General features: G+C 37.0%; 1 protein-coding gene across 2 annotated transcripts; it reads left to right on the forward strand.

Moving 5' to 3' along the window:
- Positions 1-10,492: 10,492 nt before the first annotated feature.
- On the forward strand, positions 10,493-21,638 carry fosl2 (FOS like 2, AP-1 transcription factor subunit). Of its 2 annotated transcripts, none has more exons than XM_052153561.1 (5): positions 10,493-10,676; positions 10,881-11,099; positions 15,072-15,320; positions 15,692-15,799; positions 18,545-21,638. In XM_052153561.1, the coding sequence occupies exons 2-5, from the start codon at positions 10,998-11,000 to the stop codon at positions 19,088-19,090; spliced, it is 1,005 nt and encodes a 334-aa protein (XP_052009521.1). In that variant the 5' UTR covers positions 10,493-10,676; positions 10,881-10,997; the 3' UTR covers positions 19,091-21,638. The 2 variants fall into 2 exon arrangements, with proteins under 2 accessions (XP_052009521.1, XP_052009522.1); XM_052153562.1 differs by having other exon boundaries at positions 11,007-11,099.
- Positions 21,639-22,125: the final 487 nt, after the last annotated feature.

Consider the following 22,125-nt stretch of genomic DNA (forward strand, 5'->3'; position numbering starts at 1 on the left):
CTAAAAACCTTTGCTGAACTGCATTTCTTTCTGGACATTAGAGATAATACAGTGGATAATTTATCCAGACAAGCTGAGAGACAAGTAGCAGGCTCAATAGACTCATTTTGTAGAAAACAACCTAAGGTAAGAGCTGATATAGAGTTTTTGGCTATTTTTGGCTTACAGAAGCAGTGATCAGACTTTTCTTTTTTTTCATTCACATAAATAAAAATATATTACATTGCTACATGCAGATCACCTCTGTGGAGAATGTCATGAAGTTAGAAGTTAGTTAGTTAACACATAGTTAAGTGAATCAGTGTTAAAAACTCAAAAGGGTCAAATTGACCCATACATCCATGCAAGGGTTAAGCTTAAAGGCTCCAGTCCACATTCATTGTAATTTGAATGGAAAACAGCAACCAGAACATTATTCAAACTTTGTCCTTGTGTATTCTATATAGGGGTTTGTATCGACATGAGGGTTACTAAATTATGACAACATTTTCATTTTTGAGTGCGCTATACCTTTAAAACCAAAGTTGCCAAAAACAATCATTTGAGAGTGTAAAAAGTAGGAGACAAATTTGCTCTGGTTACTCAGGGAAACATTGCATCCTAATGTCTGTAAATTCAAAGTGACATTAGAGAGAGTTTTCCCCCATTCGTTGTCATCTTCTAGTGGGGAAGAGGAGGGGGCGGCAGGGATTGAGGATTGTGGATTTCAGCAGTAGCAGTACTTGGGTACGCGGCTGTGGTTGTTTATGCGAGCCATGTTTGGGATGGTGGAGTGGAGAGGCTTTGCTAATTTGGAAAAGTGGGGAGGGGGTATTTGAGGCCTTTTGTTCAAGCCTGTTTGATCTGTTGCAGGAAAAAATGGCTTCCAAGATGTCATGGAAATTAGAGAATTACTGCCTTTTTAGCTGTTTCGAGCTTTGTCAACGTGCACGATATGTTTTCACCCTTGCTTGATAATAACTTTCTCTCGTTAAGCCTATATTGTTAATTGCTAATTACTCTCCTCCCAGCCATGCATCAAAAGGCAAGCGAGAGCCATGCTAAGCGGATCAAACACGGTCTGTTTCTGGCTCTGGTTGGTTTCTTCTTTTCTCTCCCCCTCATGTTGTAAGGACTTGTTTTATTTATTTATTTATTTTATTGGGTTTTTTTGGGGGGTATGATGGGGGATGACAAGATGAATGGAGATTTTCTCATCATCCTCCTCTGGGCCGCAAATCTCAAGCATTCAATTTAAACCTGCCATGGATTTAGAGAAGCACACCCCTCAGGTGCTTCAGTTTTGGCACAGAGCACTTGGCTTTCGCCAATTTAACTGGGAATTAAAAGGACTGACACTCCATTTGGAATGGAACTTCTGAAACTGATTTGATAGCCACTAAGACACTAAGGATACAGTCACTTCTTATAGTGTCTCTTGCAAGGTAATCTTTTGGGTGTTCAATTATTTTAGGGATCTTTTTATGAAAATCCAGTTAGAATCAAGTGCAGAACATTCCTAAATACTTTTCAAAACCCTGAAGTGTCTGAGTCTCTTAATTTTAGGTCATCCCTGTCTGCCGTTCCTTGCATCCTCTCCCGGTCTTACCCTGTTTCTGTATGCAATCCTGCCTGGCTGCTGGCGGTACCTGGTCAACTGTCAGGCTGGATTGAGTGTTGACCGCTCTCAGGGTGGGAGATTCACTCTGATGGCCTGTCTAGCTGATTGAGCTGTCAAGCAGAGTGATGTATGCAAGGTAAGAGTCACATAGACAGGTGCATGCTGCGTATTATAAAGGCAGGAATTGTGTTCTGGAGTTCTGTGAATGCTACAGTCCTCTACCTTTTTTTAAGAGAATTTCCACAGTTTCATACATTTGTTTTTACACAGCTCTTAGGAGTACTTGATTCTGATTGGACATTCAAGGCTTTGTAATGACTGCTAAACTGTATAATTGAGGGTTGTCCAAGGCAACTGTTTTCCTATATAGCTGTTCTAGTTTCATGTCTCTCATATCACTACATCGTCTCAATATTTCATTTCCATTTATTTATTTACTTGGAAGAAGTCTTGTGGTTTATTTTTATGGCTTATTTGGCAATGATGACTGTCCATTTTGTTCTTTGTTATTCCTTAAATGGATGTGTCAATCTTGTATAAATTTACTCATTAAACGGGTAAATCTTACTCTAAAATCTGATTGGATGGGCCACGTTTGGAGCTGTTGTAAAATTGCCAATATAGAAAAGCTATGCATATTATCTTGTAGCTGTGCACCTACATTTGTTCTAGATGTGTGTATATACTACTTCTAAATAATATTGCCAATATATACAGTACACACACACACCTGTGAACCAGTCAGCCCCTTCGAAACCTTAAGCGAAAGGTCAATAAAAATGAGGACAGAAAAGTTATTCAAAACTTTCTTTCCCTCTTTAAAAAGAGAAAAGAACATAAATAAATCACAATAAAATAATATCAGAAGGCGAGACATGGTACCAAGTTTGTCGAATGCACGTTATTGCTGTGAACGCATATTGGTTGAATTCTATAGCTTTGTTCCAAAACCTAGTGAGCTGCCTATTTAGACAGCTTTTAAAGGCATCACAGGCACACTCTCCATGTAAAGGCTGTTCTAAAAGATAGGTAGCAACCTTATGCTGATTCTAATATAGCCTACTTCATTTTGGCCAGAATGTGTATTTTGCAATGATGGCAATTGCAACAAGCTCAGTCATAAAGATCATACAAGATGGAGGATGAAGTGAAAGGTTTTGACTCTAAATAAACTTTTGATTTTATATGAAGCTGAAAAGTATTAATAAAAGATAGTTCAATCATATTAATTACACCCTGCTTTTGTGTATATGTATATTTATGCTAATTACTTTGTTAGCTTTGCAACATGCAAACATCAAACTCATTATGTTGTAATCAACTAAATCAAGTCTCCTGAATACTTCGAGTGACGAGCACTTTCAATATGGTGCTTATGTAGAGCATTGCAATTTAGTCACTTATGAGGTTCCATTTGGGTTAGAACTTTGCAGGCAGCAAGGCAGTTCACTAGATTTTGGAACAGATCTAATATTATAATATGTTGCTAGGCAATCTAAATCAGCCTACAGTTAGGCTTATATACTTTATTACTTGGCAGAATGTTTTTTATTGTAATTAATTTTATTATGATCAATCAATTATCACATTGCTTTTAACGTTGTGATTAACAACACCCCTTAGCTGTGGTAAATCACTGTAACACACAGCCTCTCATGGCATATTTCTAGTTACAAATGTCTGCAACGCTCAAGACCTTGAACTTGTATGTGGTACAAAAAACAAATGCTGTTAATTAGTGTTTGATTCAAAAGTTAAATGCTTCATTATTGCATACTATGTGACTACAACACTGTAAACTGTTGACCCCTTGTTGCGCCCTTAACCTTGGAGGTCACGCCCTGCAGTGCTTCAAACATGACGCTAGGCAGACGATGGTCGTAGTCGGGAGAGTGTACCAAAAACGGGGAAGGAGGCAGTAAAATGCTCATGCCGAGTGCCTTAAACCCCCCTTAGCTGCTTAATTAAATTTTCCACTTTCCACACTCACATTAAGCTTTCATTCAACCAGACAGAATGGATTTTCCAAAGGAGTAAATCCCAGAGAGGGACTCTGTCCATCTACTCAGTTATTCCCTTCCAAATTAAAGATGTGTATAGTTGTGTGCAGTGTCACACCTGCCAATTGAGAGGGAGCTGGGAAAATTAGCCATAACATTTTCTCACCAGCTATTGCATTATTTTTATTTAAAATATATTTTTGTCCATGTGATAATTGGATTATTTAGATGTTGTTTTTTCCTAGCATTTTTTGTGACAAACAATGCAGGTCATTGCATCATATACAAGCTTTTCTCCATTTCTCAGTGAAACTGCACCTGTCACAAAAACACAATCGTGACAGTGATTTCGTTCCTCAAATCTTAATTTTGGTGGTTAAATAAGAGGAATATTCCACATCACTCCTAAATATAAAGGGTCCAAAATGGTGTTTTGCGGTGATGCCATAGAAGAAACTTTCAGTTAAAGGTTCTTAAAAGAACCATCTTGAAGAACCTTTTCCTAGTCTGAAGAACCTTCTTTCACTACAAAGAACCTTTTGAGCGATGGGAAAGTTTCATGGATGTTAAAGATTCCTCATGGAACCATGCATGCTGGTAAAGTACCTTTATTTCTAAGAGTGTATGTGTTGCCACATTGAGTTCTAGAAAAACATAATGGCTTGTTTTTTTTTTCTTAAGTGGAGAAATGTCATGAAATTTACATCTAGACATAAACTGGACGTGGCCCCTTTAAGAACTGAGTTGCGTTGGGCATGTGTGCTGGTTAAGAGATGTGAGGACATGTATTTTGCAAGAGAGCTCCCAGTTTTGTTCATCGTTTGAGAATTATTTGGGTAAATATAAAATTTCACACAAAATGCTGATAAATTACATAAAATATGTGTTCAGGAGAGTCGTATGTAAAAACTGACTATTCGTTATAGATCATTTTTGAAGGATGATTATTGATTGCATGAGTGGAGTTTGACTATGATTTGTGCACATGTGAGGACTGGGTATGTAAATTTAGAATTAATCATATCTCATTTAATGATTTATTGACCAGAGTTTTTTCCAGTTAAGTGAACTTGTGTCATGAGAATTGTATTGTTTTACATGTCTATACATGTTATACATGTTATACATGTCCTTAAAGCCTGGTTCAAAATGCATAAAATGCTTTGAGTGATTTAAGCATGTGTTAGATGCATAAAATACTGTACATTATATAAGCATGGATTAAGGTGATGAATGCTGAAGCATATGGGTAGGCTAATGCCCTGTTTGTATTTTCATTTATTGTAACTCATTTCATTTTTTGTATTTGTTGTTTTTTGTTTGTTTTTTTAAACAGCTGTCAGAATAAACCCCACAAAAATAGTTTTGTATCCTGTGTTGATTATTTTTAACTCACCAGCTACATTGTAGTAGATGTTATATTGCACTTACATCAGCGAGGGTCAGATTATGGTACCTATTAATTTAATCCATGTAATGTAACAGTTCTTAATAAAGTTACTCCATTTTATTTACTCATCCAACCCACTTTTAACTCGCTCATGGCCTACAATGACAATGGACAGAGTCCATATACCACACAATATATCCTCAGCTTTATTTTCTGTATAATGGAAACAGTATCACACGCTGTGCCTGTCTCACCTTTCCAGTTCCTTTTGGCTTAATATTGGGTGTTATACAAAGGCAGGTGGAGGCAAGTGAAGTTAAACTCCTGTACTAACAGGTCATTCATGTAGAGATTGCCATCAGCATGCTTTCTTCTATTTCAGACTGACAGCAGAATCTTACATCATGAAGAGGTGATGCAAGAAATAATTTATATTATCCTCCCAAGCATTTTTCTATATGTAAACGTGTGTTCCTTCTTAAAGTACTATCCAGAAGTGAGTCAAGATTTTTTATTATGTTATTTTTTTTAACAATGGAGACTCGCACTCTGAAATCAGAGTTGAAATTAAAGAGAAATATCTAAAATTGTTATCACAAAAGGGATTTAGAAGTGTCATTTAATTTTCTAATTTTCTAAATGTCAACGTCTACAAATGAAAGACAATGAAAAACAAGCATTTGCAAGCCATTTGACTTCCGTTATGTGATGTACTGTGTCGTTTCTAAGGGAAACTACTAGTAAAATGTAGGGAAGGACTAGCAATGCAGCTCGTCTGATCAGATTAGAGGAACGGAACTAACTGTTCATAATAACCAATTCACAACCAATAACCCGCTGATGTCAGCTGAAAAGGAAGGCATAGCAAGTTACATGGCAACCTGCTGAAATATTGAATTTTTTTTTTCTTCTTCTTTGGAATTATGTGCACTGATGAATTGTGAACAATAACACCCGAAACATATTTTAAGAAAGTAATCTTAGTGAAAAGTCCATTTTGATTTTATGTAGCTTGAACTCTGTCACACACACAAACTCGTCACTCCCATTCCCATCAGTGAGGCTTGATGTGGTAACTTGCACCTGGACTTTCACAACTTATTGTGTTTGTCCCATTTACTGTTTGTACCATGACATTCTGTGTTTGTGACACTCGACCACAGAGATGCAGACAAGCTTGCAGGAACCTTATCAGATCAGACAGCGAAACGCTGTTTCTTGTGCGCTAAGAAAATCCATCAAGATTCAAAGAGGCTTGTTCCTGACTTATATCCACATTCTTACTTCTTGTAAATCTAAATAAGTGACCCTATGGTGTTCCGAAACAATCTTCCTCATTGAGTTCAGCACCTGTGATGAAAAGACCTAAAAAAGAACTTCAAAGCAACACCTGACAAAAACATTCAAGAAACAGGATGGAAAAACAGTGTTCAAACTCTCTGTGCCCCTGCATCTTTCCTCTACTGCCCTCTTGGAACGAAAGCTTGCTGTCATGGGTCACATTTGCCTCAAGTTTATGGGAAGACCCTTTTGCAGTAAAGGACCATGTTCAGTCTTTCAGTCCTTCTTTAAAGTCCCCCCACCTCTCTTATTTCTCCTCCATTCATTCAGTTCTTCCACTATACGCTCCTGCATTTCCCCCCTCTTTGTTTTTAAGTGGCCGTCGCTCTATTCCGTCGCTCTTTGTTTTGAGTCAGCCTTGTATCTGTGACGCATTTCCTTCCATTGTAGCAGGAACCGATTCTTGTAGTAATAACTCTCTCAAAACCATTGTCAGTGTTGCGGTATGTGTTTTTGTGTATGGGTATATGTAGTGTATTTCCAGCAAACAGTTTCTTGAGACTACCGGACAGCATAAACAGTTAGTATTTGAATCTCATGAAGGCTTTTAAGACCATATCTGAGTCATATTTAACCCCAAAATCTAAATAAAGACATTTTTTTTATCATTTTTATTTTCATGACAATTAAGCACACTTTTCCCCCAATTCTCATTACCATAATGCAAACAAATACATTTGATTTAAACAGTAGTTATAACCTATATCATTTTAGCATTTGTTTTAATATCTTTATGCTGATTTAGGTAAAAAAAAAAAAAAATTGCTTTACAGTTACGAGAATCTAATGAGGATTTTCATTGAGAATAATGGGAATTAGATAAATCAATAGAATAGAAATTTAAATGGATTGGGAGCAACATGAAGGTGTGTATATGATGACAGAATTGTATTTTTTGGGTAATTCCACGTTTTTGACAGAATATTGTAGCTCGGTTTGCTTTGATCATAAAAATACTGTGTGTATCCTTGAGATTAAACTGCCACACCACTGATGGCATGAAAGTGATTTTGAAGTCTAAAAGTCGGTTTGCGCATTTCGCATCATATAGGTCATAGGATTCCTAACCGTTTGATCATTGTATTATGGTACTGTATGTGGGAGTCATTTGTTTTTAGTAACAGAAGCAATGACCAAAGGGTTGCCATAAAAGTAGTTTTTCATTTGCTTGGAAAATTACTCTTGTCTTTTCTGTTGCATTTACTGCTGGAGGAACTCTATCACACACCAGGGAGATTATGTACAATAGACAAACCAGGGCCACGTTTCCTACTTTTCAGTAATGCGATTGGCTTAATCAGTGGAAATGTTCCAGCATGAATTCATTTTCTATCCTTTGAGTTTCATATTCCCTCCAGACCTGGAATGTTCAAATTGTGGCTCTGTTCTGTTTCAGACTGCTCCGTATTAGTTACCACGGAAACCTGCAAATAACATTCTAAGAGATCATTGGATCGCTAATCTAGATCAGGTGTTTGTCCTATGCAACATTTTCTCACCGGCCTCTTCCCGAAACTTCCAGACAGGACAGTCATGACCATAATTAGCCATCCAGTGCTACCAAATCCATGCATAATGCCGAAGGGATCTCTGCTTCAACAAGTAATCTCTTTGTGTTGAAAGACAAGCATGGTGAACACAGCATCTCTATTGTGCCTTGTTTATTGTATTGATCAATCTATTTGGAATTTAAATAAAACAATGCCATTTCATGCCATTAAATGTCTGTAAAGGAAAATGTGAGGGTGGACATAGTGTTTGTTGACACTACAAGAGATGGCTCGCCCACCATTTTTCCACAGTGATGGAGAGTGGACCTTACAGTACAAAACAACAACAAACACTGTCTCCTCCTCCATTTAGCTTGATTACATATAGAATGTACAAGTGATACAAAATAAAATTACAATTTAGAAAGTTGCATATATTGTATATGTGATGTATTAAGTGTGGCTTAAGTGTCCACAATTTTTTTGGAGGTCATTATATCTGTGATAAAGTAAATGTACTAACCAATCAGCACGTGCATCTAGGGGTTGGAGAGGTTATCGGATTAACGTGTATAAATGTTTCATATAAAATCTGAGTTAAGGAGTTAACCTCCATTTATCAGAATATTGTCCTCTTGGTTGCCGTAGGTGGAGTTAAGGAGCATAGCTGAAAAGGATCATCCATGGTGGGTCCTCCATTGGCTTCAGAATTAAGGAGTCCTGGTGTATGAGACATATGATATAACAAAAATAACAATTTAGTACTATGGTATTGCCTTGTTTTTTTAGACCTGGTACTTGGTTCTAAATTTGAATAAATTCTAAATTTATTGTTTTTTTCTCAAGTCAGAAATCACCCTTCATTGGGTTACATCAACAAAGTTATTTTTTTTTCCATACCATGTTTTAAGAATTGAAAAATGGTATCCTTTGAAGTACTTTGGATAACCATTTACATACCATGGTATATGAATGATAGATAGACAGACAGACGGACCGGACGGACGGACGGACGGACGGACGGACAGACAGACAGACAGACAGACAGATAGATAGATAGATTTTATTTCAATTCAAAAATTGTATTTCATTTGACTTAATTTATGCTATACCTGACAAATTAGATTAGACTCATTTTAATGTGTTAAATTAAGTATGAATATATCCTTGAAGTAATCATTTCAGGCTACCACTTTTTTCAGTGCATGGATGGATAGATGGATGGATTTTTGTAAGGGTACCTATAGTGATATGTATACAGTGATAGTGATATAGATACATGATATGTAACGCACATGCGCTTTTGCGCACAAATCGATTTCGAGCCGCGTCGTCTTCAACCTCATGAGCTATTTACGGCGGAGATTGATTTCATGAGATTGAAAATGTCGGCTATAATTCTGTTTCTCTGCTTAAGAAGCGATCAGAACTGTGCCAGACAACGAGTGACGTGCACGATTAACGGGTACGCGCGTCAGTCCTGTTCTTGTTCCTTTCCATAATGCTCAGCTAAAATATAAGATCAGATGGCAGACACGTATGAACAATTGCACATGATAGCTAAAAAAAAACTATGTTCTGTGCAAATAGAGCGGTGTGTACTCATTAATTCATTAATTTACCCAATGCATAACAATTACATTACTTTTGTGCTTATGGCAATAAAGCTGCTCTTTTTTTATGTGATTAGGGTCTAGAGTAAAAATGATAATGATAATAACAATAATGATCTGATATTATCTGGTAGGCCTATGTTGTGGTAAAATATATTTTAGGTTGCATAGATCCATCATAACACAACCAATCCATAATTTATTTAAAAAAAAAAAAATTCAACACTATATGGTTTGGACATAACTCCGGTTTGGACCCTAAAAAACGGTGTTCAATGTCTAATAATTTCCCACCCCCAAAAAATCTTTATTGTACCACCGGCGACATCTGTCTGTTCTCTGAGCCATAATGATGAGCTGAATTCAGTCTGCAGTCAAAATGTTCTATATAGCCTACAACGTGGGTTAACAAAAGTTCTGGTGAATGTATGAATTGAACAAAGAAAAAGAAAAAAACAACAAACTTTGATCAGTCAATAAAAAAAGCTTATTTTGTTTTAATCAAACTCCATTATAACAATATCCGAAAAATAATAGAGATTGCACAAGGCTATGCAAATCCAAAAGAACAGCAACAGCCACATCCGCTAGCCGCTCTGTGGCCGCTTGCTATTAAACCCACGACCACCTCCACACTCTCGCCGTGTTCCGTGCACTCGGGACCCGACAGCACGTATACAGACCACCCAGTGAAAAGAGGGGAGGGAATCCCTGACGCGTCTTTACCTTGTCTTTACCAAGGAAACCCATGCGCTTGTACTCTGACGCAACTGCCCATTTTTGGAAACTTGCGTCAATGGACGAAACCAACTGCGAGATTGGGGTAGGCGTAAAAAAAACAACACGTTTAAAACCAATTGAAACATCTAGTGATCATTTTTTCCTTTCATGAGCATCATTAAAATACACTACTGAGTATGATTCATGCATATACGCTTCTCTGGATATCCACGTCTTGGATAATTATCTAAAGGTACTTATTCAACACCCCTATAATGTTGTGCAATGTATCAAGGCTGTGACGCGTACACGCAGGTTGGCGTTGATAAGCGGGGCTGTGAAGTGGAGTGGTGCCATTGAAGTGAGTCATATAACGACGTGACCTGGAGAAGCGGCATTGAAGTTCACTTAGTCGCCAAAATCAGTTCAGCAAAGTCCAGAGAGGTACACTCCTCATAGACGTGAGTCACTGCAATAGCGACAGGACTAAACCTGCGAGAGCACTGAGTCCCCTGAAGAAAAGTAGGTGCTTCACTGATTTTTTTCTTCTTTCGTTTTCATCTGGTTCTTTGAAGAACATCTCAGTAGCTATGATTATTAGCTAAGCATTAGTTTAACAACTGGAACGTCTGTGTATTGGACTACTAAAGAGACGTTTGAGAACATTGGCACCTCTGGTTGTAGAATATACCTTACACATAATAATATTTGGGATATTACTTTTAGATTAGGCATAAAGGAAACCGCTTTGCTTGGAAGTGCTTTTTTTGTGCAACTGAAGACTCTCTGGTCGTGTGGGAATTCATTATCAACCCTCTGAAATTTCCTCTTCTTCCCTGGATCATGTACCAGGATTACGTCGGGACATACGACACATCCTCCCGCGGCAGCAGCAGCTCTCCGGCGCACCCGGACAGCAGCCCCATCCCTGTCTCCAACTACCAGGTACTGATGTCCTCTGTGCGCTCTAATCCCGATCACACTTTACATACACTCCTCATGTTACCGTTATCATTATTAACCCCGAACGACCTGGTAATTCTGTTTACTGTCAGACAACAGTGCACTTGTCCACATCTTATCATCTTTCCACTTTACATTACAGCAGCCTAGACTGGTAGCCTACTATATGTTACCATAGCATAATTAATTAAATACGCAATTACAACAAGAATAAGTGTACTCAAAATGTAAATGCACAGTAAAAACTGAACAATGTTGAATATGTGACCAAACTTTCTGGCATGGTTATTAGATGTCGTTTTATCTGTCTTCCTGTAAATTGAACGAGGTGCATATCTCTGAAAGCCTGACATGTTCTCCGATAGAAGAAACAACTAAAGTGTTGCGCTTGAATATACTGGACGTTTGGCTATTAGGCAATATGTGCACAGACGCGCAACTTGCTCTTACCTGAAGGATAATAATGGTTTACAGGTTTTCTTTTTATTATATTTATTATTATTTTTTTTAAATGTATCACCCTCCTTCTATAGTTATATTACTAAAAATAGTTTCTCGACAGATAAGCGGCGTGGGTGGTGTGCGTAATGCGAAATAAACCCACGGAGAGTGCGCACATAGTGGCCACAGCATGCTGCACTTCCGGGCCATTCGCATACCAATTACACTATACACTATAAACCTTCAGAACGTGTGCAGTTAGCGTTTGTTTATCAGAAAACATATTTTAGTCATAGATGAATTGCAAGGTTAAACAGAGGAGAACCACTTAAATATGTGTCAAAGGTAAAACAGATGGACCAAATAGATGTTTTGTTTTTTAACTTAAAATGAGGACACTTACCACAACATTATGCAGTTTATGGACAAACAAGAGCTGGCAATGGACTGTTTTTTTGGCAGTGGACCAAGTGTTGAACCTTGGGGTCTCCTCGTTTTGTCACTTAAATTCACTGTATTTTACTAATAAAATGAGTGTACTTCAATGAATGCTTTTAAAATGACCTAAAACGAGCCAATGGGTATTATGTGATATATACATATTCTTGCATGGAAAACAAAAGCTTGCAGACTTTCAAAAAATGGCCCATGTTGAAAGAGACGTAGATCTATACGTCTTAAAGTACTTTTTAAAACTTGAACACTTTAATGGACGTACTGTGTAATGCATACACTCTGTAGCCATAAATCATACATTCTTAATGCATACATTATGCCTTATAAGGAACCTTATTACTAATTGTATATTCTTGTGAATAATTGTAACCTAATTATTGATCAATTCATGGTTATAACTTCAAAAAGCATAAAGGATAATAAAAAATGATCAACACACTTTCATGGGTTATTAATGACTATTTAATGGTGTTAACGGATTTATGAGCGGATATAACATTTAAAGGGATAAAGTAACACAAAAAACTCTTCTTCATTGAGTGTTTTAGGCATTTTTGTGGAAATTTTATTTTTTCCTGTCTGCATCTCAGTGTGAATAAATGGAGGGTTGTGTACAGAGTCAATTTAGCAACTTGTTCCCCAGACTCTAGTATTTTAATCTCATGAGGCGTGTTTAACAGTCCTGTCAGAAATTCCAGAGCATCATATTCTTGTAGAGTTGCTGTTTTACTGAACCCATGGAATAAACTGCCCCCTCTTGATTCCAGCATGCACTGTTTTGACTCCTTCAGAGGAAAGTAAAGTGGAGGGAATCCAGGCATATTTCAGGAGAAGAGCAACACCTACTTTCGCAACATAGCAGTTTTACATACTAAAGTTTAGTGTTTGGATGTTGATCTTCCCGGTTTCTTGTGAGGTGGATTTAATGAGAAGCAAGCGCGGCAGTTCCTGGAAGTTTGTGGAGTCTTTCGCAATATGGAGCTGTGGAAAATATTCGCTGCCGTATTAGACACACATATTAACCTTGTCTGAAAAATAAAACAAAAACTTTGAAATTCGACTTTTTCTTTCATAAAATAATAATTGTTTTAACACCTGTAATTAATGCGGAAATTGTTTTCAACAACACGGTTTCCCAAAAATGATTTCGCCTCCAAATAATTTTCGGGAAACGCGGTCTGTCACACAAGTCAGTTTCCCGTAAAAATCCCACCAGGAATGCGTGAATGGACTGGAATGTGTTGGCACAGAATCTCAGTTAAGATTCCCTGCTGACTAGAATAATCGGACCAGTCATTACGTATGTCTGTAAAGTTGCCTATGCTACGAAGTTAAACAGTGGATGATATTTTGTTATAAGGTCAATAACAAACATATAATCATGAAGAGGTAATGTGTTTTCAAATATGAATATGAACAAGGTTTGATGATATACTTGAATGTGCATTACTTGAAATGCACTCTCACTAGTGATCACTAACTCGTGATTATTGTTAATTAATGATAATAATTAGAAGCAGAGTTGATAATGTAAAAAGTTATTATATGTAATGAAGGCTAATTTGTTTCAGCAGGTAAATTCTAAACTGCAACATAGTCACAAAGTTGGAAAAGTTACCCAGCTCATTTTTTATTATTTTTTGCCTCTGATACAAATCACAGTCTATGCTAAGAATGGCTGGGTGAAAATAAATTCACCCAGCATAACAATTGTTAGTTAGGATTACATTTAAGATGGCTTAAGTTGTTTTTGAGTTATATCATTGGGTGCATTTTGAGTAGCCTACACCATGTTATTTCCTAATACAATATTTCTATATTAAATCTTATTTTAAAAAGAGGATTGTGCATTCCAGTTTATATGGGTCATGTAATAAGTGACATGCACTTTTGATAAGACATAGGCCGACAACAAAAGTCTGTTGTATTCCCACACAGACGTGACTCCTTTGCCCATTTCATCACAGCAGCTATTATTTTACCCTGGAAGGCTTCTGTTGGGGAGGGTTGTGGGCTTTCCCATGATTCACTGTGTCACCCTGTCACTTTGGGGGTCAAGCAGTCAAGAGGGCACAGTGCGAGGTAGCACATGGAATGATTCATTAGTGTGCAATGATCGAGATTTGTAAACGGCTAAAATGTGGGTGGCTAGGGTACTGAAGTAACAAAGACCAAAAATTAATTATTCTGTTTAATGTATGGTAAAAGTCAAGTCTAACAATAAATAATTTCTTATGTCCTAAATGTCTCTTTACAACATGTTCCTAAATGTCTAAATATGTGTACAGGTCAGGTACTAATTCATATTTTGGCCTGTGTGTTTTATCTGATGGATCACAATCTAAAAATGGTTGCAAGTATGTTCTTAAAGATTGACGAAAAAAAGAATTTTACATGCAAATGAAATGTAACTAACCACATAATTGTGCGTTGTTAGGAATGCAAAATACTTAGGCTTATCACATTTTAAAGGGGAGGAGAAAATGCTTCCTATGTCTTTTGTTGTTAACGTCTAAGGCTGTGTACAATCAAACTATCTGTGTAAATGTATTTGTCATTTAATAGAAGCAAGCCAAATTAGGTCGATACCAATATGATCATTTAAAACCTAATGAATACAAAATTGAGCAATGAAAATGTGACCCAGATTACAAAGATTCACTTGTAACAAGAATAAACACAGTTTGTGCTGAAAACATTTCTTTCTTTATTTTTGTACAGTGAAATATTGTTATGTAAAAATCAAACTATAACAAAAAGCCAGTTCAGTTCATTCCAAAAGTTTTATGGCAATATTAACATATAATAATAGTGAATACAAATACACAAGGACAGTTTTGTTTACTTTTTTGTTCGATAAACCATTTTGGTACTATTTTTATGTCGCAGCTTGATGTCTGATGCAAAATATGTGTCTTTACACAAACCACTTGGGAACCACTGCTCTAACAACCGCATATGCAGTTGTGATCTCTATTCCATAATAATGTTTTCATCACATCTCTTCCTCTTTCTTTTTGTTCATCCTTTTATCCCCGCACCTTTCTTTTTTTGCAGAAGTACAGAGTAGACATGCCTGGCTCTAGCAGTGCCTTTATTCCAACCATTAATGCCATAACAACCAGTCAGGACTTGCAGTGGATGGTTCAGCCCACAGTAATCACCTCCATGTCTAACCCATATTCGCGGCCTCACCCATACCACTTGTCAAGTGGCCCAGGCCTCCTTGGCCACACAGGCCTCTCACGGCCAGGGGTCATCCGGTCCATCGGTGACGCCCGTGGACGACGCAAGAGAGATGAGCAGGTTAGTGTTGTGCAATTCACCTATGGGGCATGGAAATGACATCAAACCAACAAAACCAGTTTTAACCAATACAGTGGCCTCTGAAAGTATTTGAACACTTAATCCACAGATAAATATATGAATGTCATAGATATAAATGAATTATAAAGAAAGATAGCACAAATACATTTTCAAACAAAAATTTACATTTTACATAATTTACATAAAACAAGTGTTCAAATAAATTTTTGGGCCACTTAATAGAACAAACAAGCATATCATTAAACGATTATGCATTGAACAATGTTGCTTTCAGGCTAATTTTTTTGAACATAACATTGATCTCTAACAAACAGTAGGATAATCTCACTTTGTGCTAATTTTTTCTGAAGCTCACTCCAGAAGAAGAAGAGAAACGGAGAGTTAGGCGGGAAAGAAACAAACTTGCGGCAGCAAAATGCCGGAATCGCAGGAGAGAACTGACCGAGATGCTGCAAGGGGTGAGTTTTCTTCTCCGAGCATCTCCTTAAACCACCAAATCCACAACATGAAAACTGTGTTCCAAAACCTAGTGAGATGCCTTGATGTCTACTGCCTTCAAAGGCAGAATCCTAAATAAAATTGTACCTCACAAGTGTCCGATTTGGAACATTCTTCATAGGCAACAACTGTTTGTGCCATATATGTAGCACTCTTTAAGTGAAGCACATGAAAAACTTGCGTCACAATAGATTTCAAAAGGGTTTGATGTTAGCATGTTGCTAAGCTAACAATTTGATAGTCTAACAAAGCAAACACACAAATATTGGGTAAAATGCTTTTGATTTAACTTAACATTTTATCGATACATTTTATTATTCAAGTCAAGTCATTTATTTTTATTATTGAATGCATTATATTTATAACTATCATTTCGCTCCACAAATTTGGATGTATATTTGTTGGCAAAACAAAGGTATCTTAGAATGCAGCATAATCCTGTTTCCTACATATATAGTGCACCTATGTTGCCCTACATTGGCAGCTCACTATGTTTTGGAATTGGGCTGAAAAGTCCACAATCATCTCAGGACTCATGCAATTCCCAGTAGTTAAAAGCTGGACCCCAAAAAGCTTAGTTTTTACAGCCAAAGAAAAAAACAGTGTTGTCTGGCAGACGCAGGAATGCCCGAGTTGCAGACAATGCAGACTGTAATGGAACTACTTAACTCTATAATGGCATCTGTCAGGCTGTCAGACCTGAAACATGAGGGAGGAATGTGCTACAGGGGGTTAGAGGAAAGCAAACGTCTGATAATGTTCACTGAGGAAACCGCAGCTAACCATCAAACCCGAAATGCTGCTGTCTTCCCTATTCCCTTCCCCCTCCTGCTTCATTCCTCACCAAATAAGGAACTGTATCTAGTGCAACAATACTTAGTCCCATTCTTCCAACATACTTTTTATTTCTGTTTCCCTCTTTGTAATTGCAGTGTTTGTTTTGATTTATTGAGTTTCCTTCTTCCTAATAGACATATAAATGAGTCAAAGAATAAACAGGCTTATCTGTGGTTATCTAGTCACATTGCCGTTTCAGTGTTTTAACCCTCTGGGGGCTTTGACTTTCAATGATACATTATACCATTGCAAGCAACAGCAGTTGTTAAAAAAGGCTTTTGTTTAAGTTGTCTCACAGTGTTTCGTCATATGCACCCCTATTAACAGAGGAATGTCAACAGCTCGTGTTAGATTAAGAAATAATTGCTCTGGTTGTTGTCTGGGTGTGCCATTTATGGTTCTAAACTGCTCTGAGAGTTGAAATCAGGACAGGTTTTGGGAGTGGATGAAACTTTTAGGTGCAACATCAGGTGTGTCTTCATGATTATTCTGTATTCATGATTATTTGCTACAAGCATTTCAACAAAATTCTTAAAGAAGACAGACTATACATATATATACACATAGATAGATAGATAGATAGATAGATAGATAGATAGATAGATAAAGTTTATATACATATATTCTGTACTGTGTGTATATTATTATTTTCACTACAATTGTACAAAGTGATTATCTGAGTTACCGTAGACTTTGTCAGTTCGAGCCATTCTCTGTTGACCTCTCTCATCAACATGCATTTCTGTCCAGAATGTCTAGAATTTACACAGAATGGTGCCAAAAACAAAAAACATCCAGTGAGCAGCAGTTCTGTACAGAAATAATTTGTTGATGAGAGATCAGCAGAGAATGGCCCGACTGGTTCGAACTGACAATGTCTACGGTAACTCAGATAACCACACTGTACAATTGTGGTGAGAAAATATAACCTCAATCCTATTTTGGCGGCACAAGGTTTATTTACACAATATTAGGCAGGTTGTTTTAATGTTGTGGCTGATAGGTGTATGTATATATATGTAGAAGTATATATGATAAGCCTAGTTTATTATGGGATATGTAAGGTATGATGTATGTTCTTTGCATAGAGGTATTGATCCCCCTGCCAGGGTTTATTTTGGCAATTATGACTGCACAGATGCAAATCCTTGTTTGGTGAGGAATTATTCAGCTTATTACACAGCTTACCAAATAAAACATATTTAAATAAATGGACACAACATGTTGATTTGAGTTGAAATTATTTATTTATCACAGAGTTGTACAAAAGGCATGGGCAAAAGTCAATTATAGAGTTTAACAGTCATTAAACAATGTTTGACCACAGAATGACATGATTGACCAATGATAATCAAATATTCCATCCCTCTAATAAGCCAACCCTGTCATTTCTCATTTAGTTAATTACCCATGAGATGTAAACAAATCACACATGCTTGGAGAAATGCTCACTAAAGCATCTTTAGTGCTGTTTGATATAAGGCAAGCATCAATATTACTATTTTTTCATACGTAGGTTTGGAGATTAAAAAAAAAAAAGTTCAGCCAGCAACCAACTACCCAGAACACCCTAGGAACCACATAGCAACTCACTAAAACCACAATGAACACCCTAGCATCAGCACAGCAATGCCCTGGCAACCACCCACAACTACCTAACATTGTGGCAGTGAGTTTAGCATTGACAAGCATGGCTCCTATTTTCCTCTTAAAATGTTAAAATCTAGTTTATAAATACTACTGTATCAGAATATTTATTTTGTATATTTAATTTATTGGCTTTACTTGCATCACTTGCACCTGCCAAATGATTGAAGGATATTAAACTAATGGATAATGATGTTTGTTTGTTTTTTTTTTTAATGCAGGAGACAGAGAAGTTAGAGGAGGAGAAGGCTGACCTGCAGAAAGAAATCGATACCCTGCAGAAGGAAAAGGACAAGTTGGAGTTTATTTTGGTGGCCCACAATCCAGTGTGCAAGCTGCCTCCTGAAGAACTCCACCAGAGATCTCACTCCCAGCAGTACGCACCCCTTCCTCTGACCATGCGCCCCAACCTTGGGTCCCGGGGCCCAATGAACACCCTCAACCCAGTGGTGGTGAAACAGGAGCCTTTGGAGGAAGATGACGAAGAGGAGGATGGAAAATTGCAGCATTCAGTCATTAAGCCGATCTGCCTGGGTGCCGGAATGTTTTGCTCGGATGGAGACAGTCTAAACACACCTGTGGTTGCTGCCTCCACCCCGGTGTCCACCCCCAGCAACCCCAGCCTCATCTTCACTTACCCCAGCATGCTGGAGCCTGATAGCCCTTCACCCTCGTCAGAGTCCTGCTCCAAAGCCCACCGGCGTAGCAGTAGTAGTGGCGATCAGTCCTCGGATTCCCTCAATTCTCCCACCCTTCTTGCGCTTTGAAGAAAAATTTGACGGTGCTATTTGATGGAGCACACTCAACTGGGATTTGAGCGAGGACCTCACCTCTCCAAAGCTGAGAACCCTCAAGGGCTAATTTGTTTGTGTTATTTAAACGTTTCTGTAACAAGTTTTTGTTGTTGTTTAAATGTTTGTGCGAATTCCACCCACTATTTCAACTATGAAAAGTGGTGAGGATTTGAACTGAAGACTTGAGAACTGATAGTCAACAAACAGAAGCGTTTGTCTTGCGAAAAGATTGCATTTGTCATCTTTAACATGATATTACAGTCATCAGCCGCTAGTTCGGAAGAACGACAGGTTACTATTTCCTGTGCCGATCTGACTTAGAAAAAGTCTTGCTTGAAAGATTGAATTCCTGATAGGTACAGAATCCAACATTGGACACTAAGGCAGATAACTGCTCTCAAAACATCATTACATTTGCATTTGTGAAGTGTAAATATTGTCCCATTGTATTTTGTGTCCTGCTGTTTAAACTATTTATGGTTCACTGGATGATCCTGAAACAACCAGATGAGTGTTGAAACAACCTCTTGTATAATTAAAGGCTGACCTTTGTTGATATTTTGTACATGTGGCACAAGCACTAAGATAATTTGCCAAATTTACATAGCTTTTGCTATGTAAGTAAAAAAAAAAAAACTTTTTAGCATCAGTGAATCTACTATCAGGGATTTTGTTGTCTGTGTAATTGAGCCATACAAGCATTATAAGAAGCAGTTGCACACAGAATACAAATCAAATCACAATATAAGATATGTTCATGAGGGGAAACTCTAGCCATATTAGGCACTGCCTCTAACCCTGACATGGCAATACCGCTTTTGTATTGGCACACACTGTGGTTTTCAAATAATAATAAAAAACATATGACTATGTTTTACTTTTATAATATATACTTGTATGTCTTGATCTGCCCTTTTTGCCAGGTGCAGTTTAAACTGAAATATATTCCAGCCATATGAGCACTTGTCCCTGAATCACTGGTTGGCTTTGATTGCCGCACTTAGGAACAGATGCACTTTGTTAGCAACCTTACAGACTAAGAAAACGCCATTCCTTACAAAGTCGGATTACAAAAACGATATTAATATGTTTTGCAAAAGAGTCCATTGTGCATCGGCCACCGAAGAAAATATACTAACTGCAATATTTCTGAAAAAGCGCTTTAAAAACAATCATTGGGAAAGAAGACGGAACTTCAGAGAGAACTCAAGGTTATCTTTACCAGAGTTGGCAAATGACTAAGGTTGAATGGGAGTATTTTGTTGTACTGGATTCAGCAAATTGAAACTAAACAAATGCTGCTTGACTGGCTTCTATTTGAAGGACATTGTTGCTTTTTCATGTCAGGAATTTTCAAGGATCTGAAAGACAATTTCTGTGTTTGTTAAAAGAGATTCTAGTCACGAAAAACCAATTTAATACCAAAAAAATAAAATGATTGAGGACTGTGTGTTGTAAACTGTTCTCTGTCAGTCTTTGAACTCTGTGTATTTTAAGCAAGCCATCTGTACAGCTTTCTGCACATGTCCTGCTTATCTGTCTGTATTTTTTCTTTTTTGAAAGACAGAAAACGACCAACAAAAACAGCAATATGTAAGGCAGTGTTTGGTGATTTAAGTTTATCGTAATAATAATAATAATAATAATAATAAAACATTTCCAAAGTGGTATTTTCTGGTAGTTGTACTTTGCTTGTGCGCAGTGTTTGGGTACGTTGAATTGTTACATTGTAGTGTTTCTGTGTTTATTTGACTCAATCACATCATGGTTGAATACACCGCTGTATATGTCAGTTATTCTTTCTGTGTAATTTCTGCATTTAATCAGAGGCAGATTATTTCATCCTTATGTTGGACTGTAGCCTGAAATCTGCCATTTAACGTTGATCTTGCTTTATCCATCTTGACAACTGATGTTAATGATGATATCAAAATACATAAAATCATTGTTTAATGAATGGGGATGATAAACGGACCGATAAAAAAATCAGGAAACATTGAGCAAAAAATAAATAAAAAATCTGTTGCTTGTTTTCAGAAACAGTAAAATCATTCATACAAAAGTTAATCGGTGCCCATCAAACTGCAATTCTGCTCAAATTGAGACTATCAAGACCTGGCAAGCTGCACTTTATGTGGAGAAAAAAAAAAGTATCAAATTGTAAATTTTAAATCTACTAAATTACTTACAGTTTTGATACACTTGAAAACAAATATTGAAGGGAGATGTCAAGCAAATGCTAAGATACTATATGGTCAACACGCAGTTTCAGTGATTTACTGTTACTTAAACAATGACTCTAAACGTTTCAAATGTCAAATCTGATGTTTTGGTGAAAGGTGCATTCAGTCCACTGGTCCACTGTCTCACCTTAGCTGATCACTTGTTGTGTTGATTATGTACTAGGTTGAAAATCATTTACCGGATTGAGCTTTTGATAAAAGTTGAATCAATTTTGAAAACATTAAATGGCTGTTTTTGCAGTTGTACATTGAGCTGTTGACCAAATTCATGTTTCTGTGTGGAAATGTTTTATATTTAAATAAACATTTCAGTTTTGAATTTTAAGACGTGTATTCTACATCCAGTATTATTACACATCACAAATGAGGCACAACATGATGAGCTAAAAAAATGCTTAATCTTTTAACCCACAGACATATCCACAGAATTGATGTAGCCTCAAATGACTTTAAAGATGATAGTCACATTGGTTCTCAGCACCATGGCTGAGTGTTTATGTGCAAAATAGTGATAGAATGATAATAATGATAATATTAAAAACGATTACATTGGGATGGGATTTTATTTTTACCTAAATAAGACAAATTGAGACTGCACTTTTTTATGTGATGAGGCAGTCAATGGCATATGCTTTTTCATCATGTAGCTATTAGCAAATACTGAAGCATCTGTAACAATGCAACATTTGTCAAATTTCGTTTGCTTTCATCCTTTTTAAATTGTAGTGGGTGGTTTAATCAATACCAAAAGTAAAATACAGTCTT

Source organism: Xyrauchen texanus, chromosome 22, assembly GCF_025860055.1.
Source record: "Xyrauchen texanus isolate HMW12.3.18 chromosome 22, RBS_HiC_50CHRs, whole genome shotgun sequence".
In the NCBI taxonomy this organism is placed as follows: Eukaryota; Metazoa; Chordata; class Actinopteri; order Cypriniformes; family Catostomidae; genus Xyrauchen; species Xyrauchen texanus.